Raw genomic sequence first — 19,102 nt, forward strand, 5'->3', positions numbered from 1 at the left:
TACTACATAGTGTATGGTAGAAAATCATCCGATTTAATTTGATATGTTTTAAAAGAGACCTTCCTTACAAAACCAAATTTTCTTTACAAATATACCTGTTTTTCTGTATTTAGGATCTGCATTAGTCCTGAAATCTTGAAATCAAACAATGAAGGCACGGTGGATAAACAGTATATAAAACAATCTTGCTAACCTTCATACTTCTTCCAAACGGGCCCTCTGAAATTTGCCCTATTTGTGATGTTTTTTCCAAGTGTGATGTCAGGGGTAAATCCAAAGTGCCTTACCCATTTCTGCCATTGTAGTCCAAAGCTGTAGTCAACAAGCTCTTTCTTTTGCTCTATCTTGTTGTTGGGGGTCAAACTGTCTCGTACACGTGCATACACGGCTGTTGCCATTTCTAATTATATTTCTAATGTAATGCATAGTTCAAACCTAATCTGTCAGTAGATCCACTATGGAAGCGCTAAAAACGACACGGAGAAGACGCAACATTTTGACCAAATAACCACCATTACATCTTATGTAGACCACAAAGCAGTGTTTTAAAGGTGGAAAAAAATCACAATAACCAATAGTATGCAGCATATTTTTGTGTTAGTAACTACCGTCCATCCAACTTCTTCCGCTTATCTGAGGTCGGGTTGCGGGGGCAGCAGCCTACTAAGCAGGGAAGCTCAGACTTTCCTCTCCCTAGCCACTTCGTCCAGCTCTTCCCGGGGGATCCCGAGGCTTTCCCAAGCCAGCTGGGAGACATAGTCTTCCCAATGTGTCCTGGGTCTTTCCTGTGGCCTCCTACGTGCACTAAACACCTCCCTAGGGAGGCGTTCGGGTGGCATCCTGACCAGATGTCCGACCCACTTCATCTGGCTCTTCTCGATGTGGAAGAGCAGAGGCTTTACTTTTAGCTCCCCTCAGATGGCAGAGCTTCTCACCCTATCTCTAAGGGAGAGCCCCGCCACCCGGCGGAGGAAACTCATTTCGGCCGCTTGTACACGTGACCCTTTCGGTCATAACCCAAAGCTTATGACCATAGGTGAGGATGGGAACATTGATCGACGGGTAAATTGAGAGCTTTGCCTTCCGGCTCAGCTCTTTCTTCACCACAACGGATCGATACAGCGTCCGCATTACTGAAGGCGCTGCACCGATCTGCCTGTCGATCTCCTGATCCACTCTTCCCTCACCCGTAAACAAAACTCCGAGGTACTTGAACTCCTCCACTTGGGGCAGGGTCTCCTACCCAACCCAGAGATGGCACTCCACACTTTTCCGGGTGAGAACCATGGACTCGGACTTGGAGGTGCTGATTCTCATCCCAGTCGCTTCACACTCGGCTGCGAAACGATCCAGTGAGAGCTGAAGATCCTGGCCAGATGAAGCCATCAGGACCACATCATCTGCAAAAAAGCAGACACCTAATCCTGCAGCCACCAAACCGGATCCCCTCAACGCCCTGACTGTGCCCAGAAATTATTTCCATAAAAGTTATGAACAGAATCGGTGACAAAAGGACAGCCTTGGCGGAGTCCAACCCTCTCTGGAAATGTGTCAGACTTACTGTCAGCAATGCGGACAAGCTCTGACATTGATAAGTACAGGGAGCGGACCGCCACAATCAGACAGTCCGATACCCCATACTCTCTGAGCACTCTCCACAGGACTTCCCAAGGGACAAGGTTGAATGCCTTCTCCAAGTCCACAAAGCACATGTAGACTGGTTGGGCAAACTCGCATCCACCCTCAAGGACCCTGCAGAGAGTGTAGAGCTGGTCCACAGTTCCACGACCAGGACGAAAACCACACTGTTCCTCCCGGATCCAAGGTTCGACCATCCGGCATAGCCTCCTCTCCAGTACACCTGAATAGACCTTACCGGGAAGGCTAAGGAGTGTGATCCCATAGTTAGGAACTACCGTTTCTTTAAAAAAAAAAATCCCTCCTTATAGACTAATCTGCGGCCATTTCTTCATTTAAATCCTCAGTAGTTCCCTTGATAAGTTTCCAACTTTGGATAATACAAACATAGCCGTCAGCAGAGGTCTAATTGCTTTTACGTGTAATAGTAGCTCAGTATCAAAGTATTGCGTGTTTTTGTGGTGTTATGTTTTTTTTTCTTAATTGCAACAGTACAATGTTGTTAACCACAAACCCAGCTCTCTCTATGTAGGCCAAAATAATTCATCACCGTGCGATATATCCAAGTGTCCTCTGCAGAAAACCTATTAAAATGTGATTCTTGTTTGTTTTATATTCTGCCGTCAGTATGCTGTCCAATTGCATGCATGCTGTGGTGGCACTGCTCTACCCCTTCTCCTGGCAACACACCTTCATCCCGGTGCTGCCGGGGTCCATGTTGGACATTGTTTGCTGTCCCACTCCCTTTCTGGTGGGGTTGTTGTCCAGCTCATTGCCCAAGCTCAAAGACTTGCCTGTAGAAGAAGTGAGTATGTTTATTTTATCTTAGTGAAGTTTCTTTACCAACTTAAAAATATCTTTATGTTGTAATGTAATTTCCATGTACAGTAGACTACTGTCCTTCACAGCAGTTACCTTAATGTCATGGGCAAATACTTAAATCTGCTAGTAAGGGTGATGTCCATGAATGTTTTATTTTTGTAACACTGCTCAATTCATCCTCAGCTAATAAGCTGAAAGCTAAACGTGCACTCCAGGTTTAAAGGGGATGTTTGCAAACATTAGCGGCTGCCTACAGGGTGCTAACTTTCCAAAGAGTTGTAAGCATAATGACCCACATTTTTCCAACTTTGAGCATGTAAACTGTGCCCCACATAATGCACACTTACTAGTTATTATTTGCTGTAAACTAATTTGGCAAAGTTTAGGTACTAACTTTAGCTATCATTGAATTTATAGCCTATCATAACAACAACATGACAAATAATTATTTCTAGCTTCTCTCGGGCTGCTGTATGTTCTGTGCAAGCGCTCTGGGTCTGTACTTGTGTGTGAAACAGCCGTGAGTGACAGTCTGAACGCCAGAGCTTTTCTTCAGGGCGATGAACATTTTTCATTCAATAGGTAGGGATGTTCTGATCAGGGTTTTATGCTGCCAATTCTTGGTAACGATCATCCATGAATGAGATCGGCCGATGCCAATACTGACACCAATCACGTGTAAGAACTGCAACATTTTCAATGTATTTAGGGTGGGTGCTGTTAGCAGTTTAACAGTATCAACAGAATATTTAAACAATTTCCATATTCTCTTCGTCTGTGCATGTGTAATATGTTAAGCCTTGTCCTCCAGTATTACTACTAATAATAGATAAGATACAAAAACCTGCAGTTTATTTGTCATAATGGCGGGGATTATAATTAGCGAAGAGGAGCACCTCCACACTGTGTATGGAGTGACATAATTAGCTGTTTGTTGCTTGTCAGCTGGGGGACTAAAATAAATAGTGTCAGCCAGAGGGCATCAGTGTTTGTGATCGGCAATAAAATGTAATAATCTGCAATTGCGATTACATTATTTTACCACAAAAAAAAAAAAATGTGGCCGATCCATCGGCAAATCCCCAACAATCTGATAGTAATTGCTGGTGGTGTTGGTGTTATATTTTTGTTCCGAAAAAAGTCAACTTTTGAGCAATTTGCAAACAGTGCCTTTAAAGCCCTAAATATGTCTCACACACCTATTAAACATATTCTAAACAATAAAATGTATAGGTACCCACCACTATTGAATGATGACAATAAATAGAACTAACTGATGGTCAAGGTCTAGCCTTCAAATTCTCACATATTACTTTTTTATTTAATTACCTTCATATATCAACTTGTGTTCACTTCGCTGCAAGTTTTGGGGAAATATTTTAGAAAAGACTGTCACTGTAAGAAGCTACTGATGCCATGGCAACACACACAACATGCCACCGCCATCTAGCACTCATGACAAACCATGCAATTGTGTCGAACTAAACCTCTGTCGTTACTCTATTTGGAACCCCTGAAACGCGATGGTTTTTGGACAAATATAAATGGGCACACTGTCTTACTGAGACACTTCTATGCTTCCGATCCCCAAATATTTTGGAAAGGTTCTTTTTCCAAGATCTACTCATGGATGCGTGGATAATTTTGGTGTGGAAAAACTGGAATGCTGAGCCAGCGTAAATCTCATTCACCTATGATGACCTCGCAAATGTACTTTCGGACCAGATCTTTAAGCTCTGTATGTGTGTGTTCCTGACAGTGACGAAAAGCCCTTTTCTGACATTACATCCCCATTTTACTTGCATGTAGTATTTCGCATGGATAACACAGCTGCAGTAGTTGTGTCCAGCTGGTCCTGTGCCTGCAGCACTGCAACACCAGCCAACAAGTTCTTGGCTCCTGCTCACTCAGCTTTTGGTTCACTTTAGAGCCCTGGCAGGGGGAAGTGAAACCTTCTCAGTGCATTTAAAAACAAAACTCAATTTTAGAATGTTTGATACCACTCTTGTATTGGATCTCAGTCTGCTCAGTCGGTGCAGGCAATACATCATTCTAAATGGTGATGTTTTCTTCTTGTCATCAGGCATTAATGGTGGACTTGGGAACTGACCGTTTCATCAGACAGGTGTGTCCCTAAACTTGAAAACAACCGAGAGAAGAACTTTTACAAAAACAAAGTAATCAGCTAAATTATGTTTATCTACAATTATTGTGTTTTTTTTTGTTTATTTATAGATGGATGACGAGGCCTCGCTGTTGCCACGAAAGCTTCAGGCAGCTCTGGAACAAGCACTGGAGCAGAGGAATGACATCATCAATCAGGACTCAGACAGCGAGTCAGATGAAGGTTTGACAAGTTTTTTTTACGTGACATGTGGTCTTCTCTTCTTAAATACAATTATATTTTAGTGCTGATTCTTCCTTTTATTTATACTGTAGCATTTTTGGGCTTACTATGTTTTGATGATCTTTATTATGTTTTTAACACATCGTTGGTACAGGAAAACACAAGTGCAAAGATGCGTTTTCTGCGCTGCGTGCCCCCCGCTGTTCCTACTGTGCCTCCAGAAAATATTCACAGCGCTTCACTTTTTCCACCTTTTGTTATGGTGCAGACCTATTCTAAAATGGAATACATTCATTTTGTCCTCAACATTATATACACAATACCTCATAATGACAATATAAAGAGTGTTTTTTTTTTTAAATTTAGCTAATTTGTTAAAAAGACAAAACTACAAAAATTACATGTACTTAAGTATTCTCAATACTTTGTTGACGCACCTTTGGCAGCAATTACAGCCTTGAGTCTTTTTGAATATGATGCCACAAGCTTGGCACACATATCTTTGGGTAGTTTCGCCCATTCTTATTTTCCTATTCCTCTTTGCAGCTCCTCTCAAGCTCCATCAGGTTCAATGTGAAGCATTATTTTTTAGCCAGGCTTTCTCTCTTCATTGCTGCATTCTTCTTTCCCTCTATCCTGACTAGTATCCCAGTTCCTGCCGCTAAAAACATCCCCACAGCATGATGCTGCCACCACCATGCTTCACTGTAGGGATGGTATTGGCCTTGTGATGAGCGGTGCCTGGTTTCCTCCAAACATGATGCCTAATATTCACGCCAAAGAGTTCAATCTTGGTCTCATCAGACCTAAAAATTTTGTTTCTTATGGTCTGAGAGTCTTTCAGGTGCATTTTGGCAAACTTTTTACGAAGAAATGGCTTCCGTCTGGCTACTATACCATTTAGGCCTGATTGGTGGAGTGCTGGGCTTCACGGTGGCAGAGGGGTTAGTGCGTCTGCCTCACAATACGAAGTTCCTGCAGTCCTGGGTTCAAATCCAGGCTCGGGATCTTTCTGTGTGGAGTTTGCATGTTCTCCCCGTGAATGCGTGGGTTACCTCCGGGTACTCCGGCTTCCTCCCACTTCCAAAGACATGCACCTGGGGATAGGTTGATTGGCAACACTAAAATTGGCCCTAGTGTGTGAATGTGAGTGTGAAAGTTGTCTGTCTATCTGTGTTGGCCCTGTGATGAGGTGGCGACTTGTCCAGGGTGTACCCCGCCTTCCGCCCGATTGTAGCTGGGATAGGCGCCAGCGCCCCCCGCGACCCCAAAAGGGAATAAGCGGTAGAAAAATGGATGGATGGATGGTGGAGTGCTGCAGAGATGGTTGTCCTTCTGGAAGATTATTTTCTCTCTACAGAATAATACTAGCTCTCTGAAAGAACGACCATAGGGTTCTTGATCACCTTCCTGACTAGACTAAGATGAATGCAGCAATGTACATACACATCCTGGATGAAAACTAACACTTCCTACCCAAACTGATTGAGCCTGAGAGGTGCTGCAAAGAGAAATGGGCGAAACTTTCCAAAGATAGGTGTGCCAACCTTGTAGCATCATATTCAAAATGACTTGAGGCTGCAATGGCTGCCAAAGGTGCATCAACAAAGTATTGAGCAAAGGCTGTGAATACTTACCTGTATGTATATGTATTTTTGTTTTGTTTTGTTTGAATACATTTGCAAATTAAAAAAAATGTTTCACGTTATCATTATGGGGTATTTATTGTCTGTAGAATTTTGATTTTATTCCATTTTGGAATAAGACAGTAACATAACAAAATGTGTACAAATGAAGAGCTGTGAATACTTTCCGGATAATACTGTAGGTCGTTAATGATTTAAAGTAGGGCAGTCTGAGGCATGAAACTCCAGGGCTGAAAATGAGCCCCACTTACTTCACTTACTTCCCCTTTCTGTGTCCGTTTTGTGTTTAGCTGTTTGAAAACACATAATGTTATGTATAGTAAACACATTTGAATGAAATTTTTCAGCCCCATGTTGATAGTAGTTGATCTGTCTAAGGTACACATTTAAATATAAAAAAAAGCCCCCTCCTATTTTTCTGTGATTATTTACAAGTTAACTATGGTCAAAATGTAATCAATCACAATTAAATGTGATAATTTAAAAATTACATTTCAAAAATATTGATAATGTACAGTGAGTTACTGTGCATGGAGCAAGTTTTTAGGGTCCGCCAGGCCCATTGCAAAAGGACTCCAAAGGACTCTTTTTGCAATGGGCCAAAGGACCCTATTGAAACTGTAAGGTTTTATTATTATTCTTTATTCTTTATTATTATTCCTCACCTTCGCACCCTAATTTGACCCCCTTACATGCTTCAAAACTCACCAAATTTGACACACACGTCGGTATGGCAAACCTTCCCAACTTATTAAGCAACCAAACCCCAAAAATAAAAATTGCGCTCTAACTCCCCCCTAGGAAGAAACAAAAAACAGACTGCTCTTAACTTCCGTTAACAATGTCGTAGAGACATGAAACAAAAACCTCTATGTAAGGCTGACTTAGAACTAGATTTCATGATTTTACCTTTTAGGGCAAAAATCAACAAAAAATTTGAAAAAACCCATTCAAAGCTAAATTTTCGCAAAAAATGCAATTTCTGCCTCTTTGAGCTGTAATTTGACCCCCTTAAAATGCTTCAAAACTCACCAACTTTGGCACACACATCAGGACTGGTCAAAATTGCGATCTAATTAAAAAACCAAACCCCATAACTCAAAAAGGCAATCAAAAATAACTTTTTTATGTGGTCATATCTCGCTTGTTAGCAATGTAACACTTAAACATGATTTAGTTTAAAATGTTGTGATACGTATCGACTAATATTTGGAAAATATATTGTGATATAATTTTTTTTCCCATGTCGCCCAGCTCTGTTAATGTTAATTTTCCTTAAGGAATAAATAAAATACTATCTAATCTAATCTAATCTTTACTACTAAAAATGGTGATGTTGTATAATTAGTACTTCAAGCATATGTAGTAATTGTACATTTTAAATGATGACATTTATCATCCATAATAAGCACAGTGTCTGTCATTGCCATGGCTACTCCGTAGTTGTCAATAATATTGGACCAGTTAGAATGGGGCGAATGTTACGATTCAGACTTGTGTGCATTGTGTGTTCAAACTTTATTGTTAAATATGATACTGACTACACAATATACAATAATACAACATAGTAAGCAAAAGTGATTAGCATGTACTGTACATTGATTGATTAGCTTGGCTTTTTTAAAGTCTGACAATTGTTGTTTACCACAAAGCATTATTTGTGATGGAAAACAATTACCTTTTATAATTGTAGGGGGAGCCTGGAAGAAAAGCTCAGTTATTATTCTCAAACATCCATCCATCCATCAATTTTCTACCGCTTATTCCCATTGGGGTCACGGGGGGCGCTGGTGCCTATCTCAGCTACAATCGGGCGGAAGGCGTCGTACACCATGGACAAGTCGCCACCTCATCACAGGGCCAACACAGATAGACAGACATTCACACTCACATTCAAACACTAGGGCCTATTTTAGTGTTGCTAATCAACCTATCCCCAGGTGCATGTTTTTGGAGGTGGTAAGAAGCCGGAGTACTCGGAGGGAACCCACGCAGTCATGGGGAAAACATGCAAACTCCACACAGTAAGAACCCGAGCCCGGGATTGAACCCAGGACTACTCAGGACCTTCGTATTGTGAGGCAGACACACTAACCCCTCTACCACTGTGCTGCTTATTCTCAAACAGTAATCCATATGTTATTGTAATATTTCAAGAAAGTATCATTCAATTTAGATTTTATTTTTGCTAATACAGTTTTATTAGTACAATTTTTCATATTTTAATGTCTCTAATATATTTATATTTCTGTTTAACAATAAAAATAAAGTTGTTATTCTGAGTACCACCAGATACACACCACCAGTAGAACCGCAGTTAAGAGAATCGGTGAAATAAAGAAAGTAACTTCTATTGAAAGCGCTCCAGTATAATCAAAAGAGTAAAGTAGGTACAGTATGAAAAGATAATTTGGACCTAAAAAACGGCATCTTGAGTCTAGGGCCATCTGTGTGGCCATATGCGTTAGTGAGTATTATGGAATACTCTAATGACTTTTAGGCCAACAAAGACACACCGTCCATGAATTGAGATCGGTGTTTAATTAGTTTCATGGTTAGTGGACTGAGAGTTTACAAGCTGTGTTGCTGAGTCTCTACTCGTCAAGAGCAGCGGGGGTTTTTTATTGCTGATTGGAGCCAAACTTCTGTTTCTCTTTAAAACAGGCTGCTACTTAAAGACTTTCCTTTAAAATGTGTGATCATGCCATCCAAGAGGACTAACTGTCCTCCTCTGTGTTTGCAGAGTACAACTCCTTAAACAGTTTGGTGTCAGAGGCCTTCATCCGCTTCTTCCTGGAGACCATTGGTCACTACTCCCTGTTCATCACTCAGAACGAGCGTGGCGAGCGCCTTTTCCAGAGAGAAGCCTTCCGGAAGTCCGTAGCATCCAAGAGTATCCGCCGCTTCCTGGGGATCTTTATGGAGTCTCAGATGTTTGCAGGCTTCATTCAAGATCGAGAGCTGAGGAAGACTCGAGCTAAAGGTAGACTCTCCCCATGTGATGCGTATATACTTAAGGCCTTGTACTGACCTCTAGTGGTTCATGGGTGTCATGTTCTGGCTGACAGGTCTGTTTGAGCAGAGAGCGGATCAATACCTGGAGGAGCTGCCAGACACAGAGCAGAGCGGAGTCAACAAGTTCCTTAAAGGCCTTGGTAAGTTTGCTTGAATTCTGAAGGTTCCTACAGGTCCTGGAAATTCTAACAGTTATAGATTTTCAAGTTTAAAAAAATAACCTTTCATGTAGTGCTGCTTAACATTTTAAGCAGTACGTTCCTAAAAATATGAGTAACACGCAATTATTTTGGTACAAACTGCCTAAAAAAAATAAAGTTTGATGAGATGTCCTCTGAAATCATGGATCTGCACTGTAATTGTATGTTTTTGCCCTTGGCCCCAAAAAGCAGAAAGTAAAACGGTTTCAGTGGAACCTTCGAGGTCAAACGCAATATGTTTGACTTTCTTTACCCCCACAGGAATAATGAAAATAGACCTCATCGTGTCAAACTATTTATTCTGTAACCTTCACATTTGCACTCAAAATTATCCAACCTCCAATAAATTACTTTTTTATTTTCACAATGTACAAATTCTCATTCAATACATGGCCAATTAGAAGAAAATAGTGACCGTTTATAATACGAGATGTGCTAACTTTAATATTTTTTTTGCTAATGCAAACTATTGAAAGTACATATACTTTGAAAAAATAGACTTAAAAATGAAAGATTAATAATTTTCTACATAATTTAAAAAAAACACAAACCCCGTTTCCATATGAATTGGGAAATTGTGTTGGATGTAAATATAAACGGAATAAAATGATTTACAAATCCTTTTCAACCCATATTCAATTGAATGCACTACAAAGACAAGATATTTGATGTTCAAACTCATAAACTATATTTATTTTTGCAAATAATTATTAACTTAAGATTTCATGGCTGCAACACGTGCCAAAGTAGTTGGGAAAGGGCATGTTCACCACTGTGTTACATCACATTTTCTTTTAACAACACTCAATAAACGTTTGGGAACTGAGAAAACTAGTTGTTGAAGCTTTTAAAGTGGAATTCTTTACCATTCTTGCTTGATGTACAGCTTAATTTGTTCAACAGTCCGGAGTCTTGTTGTCGTATTTTACGCTTCATAATGCGGCACACATTATCGATCGGAGACATGTCTGGACTGCAGGCGGGCCTGGAAAGTACCCGCACTCTTTTACTATGACGCCACGCTGTTGTAACACGTGGCTTGGCATTGTTTTGCTGAAATAAGCAGGGGCGTCCATGATAACGTTGCTTGGATGACAACATATGTTGCTCCAAAACCTGTATGGACCATTTGGCATTAATGGTGCCTTCACAGATGTGTAAGTTACCCATGCCTTGGCCACTAATACACCCCCATACCATCACAGATGCTGGCTTTTGAACTTTGCGCCTATAACAATCCGGATGGTTATTTTTCTCTTTGTTCCGGTGGACACCACGTCCACTGTTTCCAAATATAATTTGAAATGTGGACTCGTCAGACCACAGAACACCTTTCCACTTAGCATCAGTCCTTCTTAGATGAGCTTGGGCCCAGGGAAGCCGGCGGTGTTCTTGGGTGTTGTTGATAAATGGTTTTCGCTTTGCATAGTAGAGTTTTAACTTGCACTTAGAGATGTAGCGACAGACTGTAGTTACTGATAGTGGTTTTATGAAGTGTTCCTGATCCTATGTGGTGATATCCTTTAAACACTGATGTCGGTTTTTGATGCAGTACCGCCAGAGGGATCAAAGGTCCGTAATATCATCGCTTACGTGAAGTGATTTCTCCAGATTCTCTGAACCTTTTGATGATTTTACGGACCGTAGATGGTAAAATCCCTAAATTACTTGCAAAAGCTTGTTGAGAAATGTTGTTCTAAAACTGTTCGACAATTTGCTTACAAATTGGTGACCCTCGCTCCATCCTTGTTTGTGAATTACTTAGCATTTCATGAAAGCTGCTTTTATACCCAATCATGGCACCCACCTGTTCCCAATTAGCCTGTACACCTGTGGGATGTTCCAAATAAGTGTTTGATGAGCATTCCTCAACTTTATCAGTATTTATTGCCACCTTTCCCAACTTCTTTGTTACGTGTTGTGGCATCAAATTCTAAAGTTAATGATTATTTGCAAAAAAAAAAAAAAAGTTTATCAGTTTTAAAATCAAATATGTTGTCATTGCAGCATATTCAACTGAATATGGGTTGAAAATGATTTGCAAATCATTGTATTCCGTTTATACTTATATCTAACACAATTACCCAACTCACATGGAAATGGGGTTTCTACATTTACAATTTTTAATACTGGAGTTTGCATGTTCTCCCCGTGAATGCGTGGGTTCCCTCCGGGTACTCCAGCTTCCTCCCACTTCCAAAGACATGCACCTGGGGATAGGTTGATTGTCAACACTAAATTGGCCCTAGTATGTGAATGTGAGTGTGAATGTTGTCTATCTGTGTTGGCCCTGCGATGATGTAGCGACTTTTCCAGGGTGTACGCCGCCTTCCGCCCGATTGTAGCTGAGATAGGCGCCAGCGCCCCCCGCGACCGCAAAAGGGAATAAGCGGTAGAAAATGGACGGATGGATGGATTACATATTTTAACTGTATAATGAAGCTAACAACTGTTGATATTACAAAAAAAAAACTAAGAAACTTGTCAGTGTTTCAACTAAGACTGTTGATAATTTTTGTCACACAAGTGTAAAAAAAAGTTTACTTTGACAACAAGTAACGATGTATATGGAAAGAGTCGTGCTGCGTTAAATGTTTTATGTAACTTCTTGTTGAGGCTATTTATCTTCCTGTGTCCAGTAAATTATTTCGTAGATGTTGTAAACATTAACAAAAGCAACAGAAAAATATTTTAAGAGAATGGAAATATCAATCTAGTATCTACCATCTACCGATAGTAGCCTGGTATCGACAAAAGCTCAGCTACTAGCATGCCTGCTTCTAGGTGTGTAACATATTTGGCCTGGTCCTCCTGTGATAATGTTAGGTGATAATAATACTTAAGGTACGGTACCAAGAAATGCAGTTTATTTGCCATGATAGAAATGATTACAATTAGTTTGGGTGGAGCGACTCCACACTGTCTTCTAGTCGCTTATCAGCTGGAGGACTAAAAATAAATATGGACAGTGAAAATGGATCAGTGTTTGTGATTGGCATTAAAAGGCATTAGTCAAAAATCACAGACATTTTCAGGAAAGTCGTCCAATACTGATCGGTAGCCGATCAATCGGCACATCCCTACTTTACAGAAGTATATTTCCAGAAATGTTGGTCAAATTTTATTAAAATGTTCAACCTTATGGTTTCGGACTTTGGAAATTCTATCGAATTAGGTGTTAGGACCACAAATCATAACAATACTTTATGTTTAGACCCTTTTTTGCAAAATGGAATAACTTCTGTGGCACATGTAAATCACAAGTGGGAATACATTGCATTTGAAGTACGGTAATAATACCTGAAGTCGCTCAACATGACATGACTATTTCTTTGCTCTCTTCCTAGGTAACAAAATGAAGTTCCTCCACAAAAAGAACTAAATGTCCTGATTTCAAGCCACCCAGATATGTCCTGTATCTTTTGTGTCGTGTTTGACTCTTGTATTTTTTTGTAAACTTGTACATATTTCACTGTGAGTTGACCTTGATACTGGTGGCAAGAGTACAGCAAGATGCCTCACAGCAGGTGGGCCACACAGAAACCACTGGTGTCCTTGTGAAGAGTCTTTTGAGAGCGTGTAAGTGACACGACAAGGGCATAAATGTACAGTCTCTAAGCTTTCACGTGTCAGAATCTAAAGTCGACATGCATCAGGACGGTGAACTGTAAACATATTTTGCATTTGCTCTTTCAATAAAAAAACATCACAGTTAAAACAATTCAGATGCGTTCAAATCCATCACCATCTAAATCTTTCTTTCTTATCCGACACATTCCACTAAGGACTGTGAAGAGATCCCCAAAGTAGTGGTGTACCAGCTACGCTAACCTAATTACGTCTGATGGCTGTCACTGCCATGCTCTTATTATTAGCTCACTGTTGACTCGAGCTGACATGTTTCTTTTCCTTCTTCGCTTGTCTACAATTATTCGTGCCAAGTAACCATCCATCCACTGTCTCCTTAGTAAACATGAAATTGGAATATTCCTTATACTATTCTTGGTTACGGTGAGCTGGAGTTTATCCCAGCTGGCTTTGGGTGTGAAGCGGGGTACACTCATGACTGCAGGTCACCTGTCTTTTACAACTATTCTCAACATTGCATAATTTTGTGGTAATTATTAGTACAATAGTGCCTCAACTTAAAACCTTATTTGATTCTGCAATGGAGCTCTTAACTCAAAACACTTGTATCTCAAATCAGTTCTCCCATTGAAATTTAGTTAAGTTAAAAGTTAAAGTACCAATGATTGTCACACACACACACTAGGTGTAGTGAAATTTGTCCTCTGCATTTGACCCATGCTGTTGTTCACCCCCTGGGAGGTGAGGGGAGCAGTGAGCAGCAGCGGTGGCCGTGGTCGGGAATCAATTTTGGTGATTTAACCCCCAATTCCAACCCTTGATGCTGAGTGCCAAGCAGGGAGGTAATGGGTCTGGTTTTTATAGTCTTTGGTATGACTCGGCCGGGGAATGAACTCATGACCTACCGATCTCAGGGCGGACACTCTAACCACTAGGCCACTGAGTAGGTTGAAATTTAATTTAATTTAATTGGTGCGTGGCCCCCACAAAACGGGATAATCCTAACATAAAATGTGCCTTATGAAAAACTTAAAGATAAAGTTAAGTTAAAGTACCAATGATTGTCACACACACACTAGGCATGGTGAAATTTGTCCTCTGCATTTGACCCATCCCCTTGATCACCCCTTGGGTGGTGAGGGAAGCAGTGGGCAGCAGCGGTGCCACGCCCGGGAATCATTTATGGTGATTAAACCCCAAATTACAACCCTTGATGGTGAGTGCCAAGCAGGGAGGCAATGGGTCCCATTTTTTTTTATAGTCTTTGGTATGACTCGGCCGGGGTTTGAACTCACAACCTACCGATGTCAGGGCGGACACTCTAACCACTAGGCCACTGAGTAGGTTAAAGATAAGAAATATTGTATGAAAAAATACAATAAAATGTTGTACAAAAAATTATAGTAGATTTATGAGGAAATGTAATAATGTACAGCATTTATCTTGAAGAATGGACTTCTTCAGTATCTCCTCACTGCTACTCTGTCAAGCACACCCATCAGAAGCTTTTCCATATTGTCATAGATAAATGTCCCCTTAGGCATTATTTTTAACATTCTTGGCTGGCGTTAGACGCATTCTGCTTCAGTATGGTGCAGACGAGCAGTGAGAAGCTCAAAAGGCTTCACCAAGTTGGCGACACGATTGGTCATGTTTTTTGGGACGATTTCTTTGTTTAATTCGAAGAGTATAATTAACTTCTTCTCAGCACTGTTGTTCACTCTCACTTTCTTTTTTCCCCATGGGTGGAAAACAAAATGTTGTCGATCTCTAGCTACAAGCTGATGTTTTGAGTTACAAGCAGGGATGCTTACAACTCAAAATGTTGCTTCCAATTTAAAGCGTAACAATTAGCCGAGAGACGGCTCTAATCTGAAAACACACTTGAATTGAGATATCACTGTAATAAAACCTTGCGAACATTTTTACATTCAATCAATAAATCAATCAATCAATCACCCACTTGTTTCTTTTCTTATTTAAATATTTGAACATTTCAGGTAAATTCCGCACATTTTTATTTCACACATCTAACATATAATGTACAGGTAATTTACTAATTTAATCTATTTTTCTTTACCTAATTGTCGTCACAATTTCAATTTATTTTATTTTAATCATTGTATGTAAAGTGACAAACTATTCCATTGAGTTGTTTTTTTAGATCTCTTGATATAATTATGTTCTCTTGGAGCATGGTTGTTGAAATGACAAACACGCTAAGCTTAGAATGTAAAATATGTTGAATGATGTTTTCGAGGGTATCCATTATAATGTTTTTGATTGACACTGTCAGAAAGTACAATGTGACGATATGGTGGTAGTGGAATGTACTGACATGCATTTCTAATATGTTGCTCCATAGTTGGTATCACATTAATAAACATATTTAATCACTGCCACTCGGACAGTGTCAAATAAAACTACGCCTTTCTTGGGTCATAATAATAATGTAGTTGACTTTCCCATTAGCTGTGAGACCAGTAAACACAACACAATTACAAACGTCATAAGTGTTGCAGGCAAAGTCTCGCGATGAACCGTGAGACTTGAGGCGCCCAAATTTTGGCCGGGGCAAAGAGCGACATCCGATGGCGGTGACCAACACAGTCTGGAGATGCTAAAAAGAGCGAGGTAAACCCGAATAAACAAAGCAGGAAGCTGACTAAAGATGTAGAGAACGACAACGGAGCAGCTTTGTGAAGAGGCTGACATTGCGGACTCAACACAAGCGAGGGGGAAGAACGTCTCTGCGAGCTTCACGTCGCCTGACGTACACCTGGTAGGTAGGATGTTTACTTTAGGGTGCCCTCATTAGGACTCTGGCACCCTAGTTGTGTATTAGAAACCTTCATAATGGACTTTGTGTTTGAAGTGGGTCTTCCTAAAGGGTGGCCGTGTAGTTGGTATTTTTTTGGACTGCGCCACGGTGCCATGATAGGTGCGTCATCTCATGCGCACTTTGTCAAAATCTTCTCTGTACTGATGCTCGAGCTGCAGGCGCTGGATGGATGGATGCGGGGCGGGGCTTGTATCGCTTTGATTGACAGGCGTGTATTGGTGTCGCTCCGTGGCAGGGTGCACAGGTGTCAACTTGTCACATAGGCAAGGCGTGGAAATTCCCAGATTACCACGCTTTAAAGTGTGACTCACACCGTGAACGACAAGATGTTTGTATAGATGCTCATTATGTTTGGGCCATTCCGCCGTTTTGCGCTTGAATCAGACTGTTCATTTATTAAATACTATTGTAAAGATGGTTTTCTAATCACTGTTTCCTAAAATTAAAATGTATTAATACTTTAATTAGACTTTTAATTATTCAGTACTGTAATGTTATATATATATTAGGGGTGTAACGGTACACAAAAATTTCGGTTCGGTACGTACCTCGGTTTAGAGGTCACGGTTCGGTTCATTTTCAGTACAGTAAGAAAACAACAAAATATACATTTTTTGGTTATTTATTTACCAAATTTGTAAACAATGGCTTTATCATTTTAACATTGGGAACACTATAATAATTCTACCCACGTTAATCCACATTAAACTGCCTCAAGTTGTTGCTTTGATTAAATAAAATGACAAAACCTTTCTTCCACATATAAAAAGTGCAACATTAAACAATTTCAAGTTAACTCATCATGCTTAATTTACTACAGTATTTGGGAAGCCTGTAGTTGAGTTTTATTATACACACACGCAGACACACCACGCACGCACACACACACACGCACGCGCGCACACACGCGCGCACACACACAGATCAAAATAAGCTAACGTAACGCTAAAAGCTAATTAGCCTTCACCTCAACCCAGAACTATGAGAGAGCTGAGCTGCAGTTTAAGTTTCTAGAACAGGGGTAGGGAACCTATGGCTCTAGAGCCAGATGTGGCTCTTTTGATGACTACATATGGCTCTCAGATAATTATATTTATATAGCGCTTTTCTCTAGTGACTCAAAGCGCTTTACAAAGTGACACCCAATATCTAAGTAACATTTAAACCAGTGTGGGTAGCACTGGGGGCAGGTGTGTAAAGTGTCTTCCCCAAGGACACAACGGCAGTGACTAGGATGGCGGAAGCGGGAATCGAACCTGGAACCCTCAGGTTGCTAGCACGGCCACTCTCCTAACCGAGCTATGCCGAGTAACCGTGTAATACTCTTTCATATCAGTAGGTGGCAGTCGGTAGCTAATTGCTTTGTAGATGTGAGAAACAGCGGGAGGCAGTGTGCAGGTAAAAAGTTGTCTAATGCTTAAACCAGGGGTAGGGAACCTATGGCTCTAGAGCCAGATGACTGCACCTGGTTCTCAGATAAATCTTAGCTGACATTGCTTAACACGATAAGTAATGAATAATTCCGCTGGTAATCACAGTTTCAAAAATAACGTTCAAATCATAAAACATTCTCATGCATTTTAATCCAACCATCCGTTTTCTACCGCACCTGTTCACGATGTCGCATTAATGGTAAGAAGTATTATATTTATTATTGGTTAACTTTTAGAATAACAATGTTGTTAAAAATAATAAGAGACTTATTATACTCTACAAATGTTGGTCATACTTAAAAATACACAAATTTAGTTGTATTCAGTGTTGAAAAATATTATATGGCTCCTACGGAAATACATTTTGAAATATTTGGCTTTTATGGCTCTCTCAGCCAAAAACGTTCCCGACCCCTGTTCTAGAAGGTCAACAGGCTCATAGTGATGTCTGTAATAGTTGTGACTGGGAAGTGTTTTTCATAATTTGGAGAGTGTACGATGTCAGCTACTCACCTGCTAAAATCATATCTGCTCATCTCGACGCCGGAGCACTGACTCCATGCGCTATGAATACGCACTGCTGATTGGCTGTTACATCGCTCTAAATACGCACTGCTGATTGGCTTTGTATGCAACCAATGGTTGTGTGGGCGGGACAATGCTGGGTGCTCACTGCTCAGACAGAGGCAGAAAGCAGAGAAGCTTGTTAAGACTTTAGTTTACAAACTCGTTCGATACACCCTCGTACCGAACCGAAACCCCCGTACCGAAACGGTTCAATACAAATACCGGTACACGTATCTTTACACCCCTAATATATATATATATATATATATATATATTTTTTTTTCCATATTTGTGTTAATCCCAATTTTTGAGTTTCATCCATCCATTTCTACCGCTTGTCCCGTTTGGGGTCGCGGGGGAGCCCAGTGGCGTCACTAGCTTTGGGGGAGCCCAGTGGCGTCACTAGCTTTTAAGGACAGGGGGGGCTTAGCCCAGGAGATGAACCGGATGTGAGCAAACGGCTAACAAAGACTTAGAAATTATTCTTTGTTATTATTATTAAACATTGATTGATTATTATTTCAGTCGGTTAAGAAAATTAAATATATATGGAAGTCTGAATAGAATTGAGAAAAATTTATGTGTACTGTAAGAAAGACTTAGAGTCCGTCTGCTGATATGAAAAAGAGCCAAAGCTGTCAAAGAGCTGAGTGACCATCTTCAAAGTGCAATGCTGAAACAAATAATGCAAACAATAAAATGTAACTTCCAGGGCTTAACATTAATGATGTCCCGTCGTCCCGGGGACGGTAAAAAAAATGCACGGGACGATGGCTTTTACACATTTTTTTTCTTTTTCTCTTTATGTATTTATTCATTTTACATTTTATATGGGCTTCACGGTGGAAGAGGGGTTAGTGCGTCTGCCTCACAATACGAAGGTCCTGAGTAGTCAGGGTTCAATCCCGGGCTCAGGATCTTTCTGTGTGGAGTTTGCATGTTCTCCCCGTGACTGCATGGGTTCCCTCCGGGTACTCCGGCTTCCTCCCTCCCACTTCCAAAGA

The 19,102-nt window shown here is 40.5% G+C and overlaps 2 protein-coding genes across 8 annotated transcripts in view; both read left to right on the forward strand.

Annotated features, from left to right (window-relative positions):
- dennd2b (DENN domain containing 2B) overlaps positions 1 to 13,389 on the forward strand; it is a 114,503-nt gene extending 101,114 nt beyond the window's left edge. For 4 of the 6 annotated variants that reach the window (XM_061883228.1, XM_061883219.1, XM_061883254.1 and 1 more), the window contains 6 exons: positions 2,266 to 2,443; positions 4,544 to 4,585; positions 4,696 to 4,807; positions 9,197 to 9,436; positions 9,522 to 9,608; positions 13,016 to 13,389. In XM_061883228.1, the coding sequence (XP_061739212.1) occupies positions 2,266 to 2,443; positions 4,544 to 4,585; positions 4,696 to 4,807; positions 9,197 to 9,436; positions 9,522 to 9,608; positions 13,016 to 13,050 (694 nt within the window). In that variant the 3' untranslated portion in view covers positions 13,051 to 13,389. Of the gene's footprint in view, positions 1 to 2,265; positions 2,444 to 4,543; positions 4,586 to 4,695; positions 4,808 to 8,146; positions 8,497 to 9,196; positions 9,437 to 9,521; positions 9,609 to 13,015 lie in introns of those variants that run through there. The other 2 variants (XM_061883237.1, XM_061883246.1) reach the window with 2 other exon arrangements.
- Positions 13,390 to 13,541: 152 nt separating this feature from the next.
- The window catches only part of trim66 (tripartite motif containing 66), a 58,373-nt gene continuing 52,812 nt past the window's right edge, over positions 13,542 to 19,102 (forward strand). For both annotated transcript variants that reach the window (XM_061883198.1, XM_061883206.1), the window contains exon 1: positions 13,542 to 16,038. The gene's annotated coding sequence lies outside the window, so the exon portion shown is untranslated. The remainder of the gene's footprint in view (positions 16,039 to 19,102) is intronic.

Source organism: Nerophis ophidion, linkage group LG02, assembly GCF_033978795.1.
Source record: "Nerophis ophidion isolate RoL-2023_Sa linkage group LG02, RoL_Noph_v1.0, whole genome shotgun sequence".
NCBI classification, from domain to species: domain Eukaryota; kingdom Metazoa; phylum Chordata; class Actinopteri; order Syngnathiformes; family Syngnathidae; genus Nerophis; species Nerophis ophidion.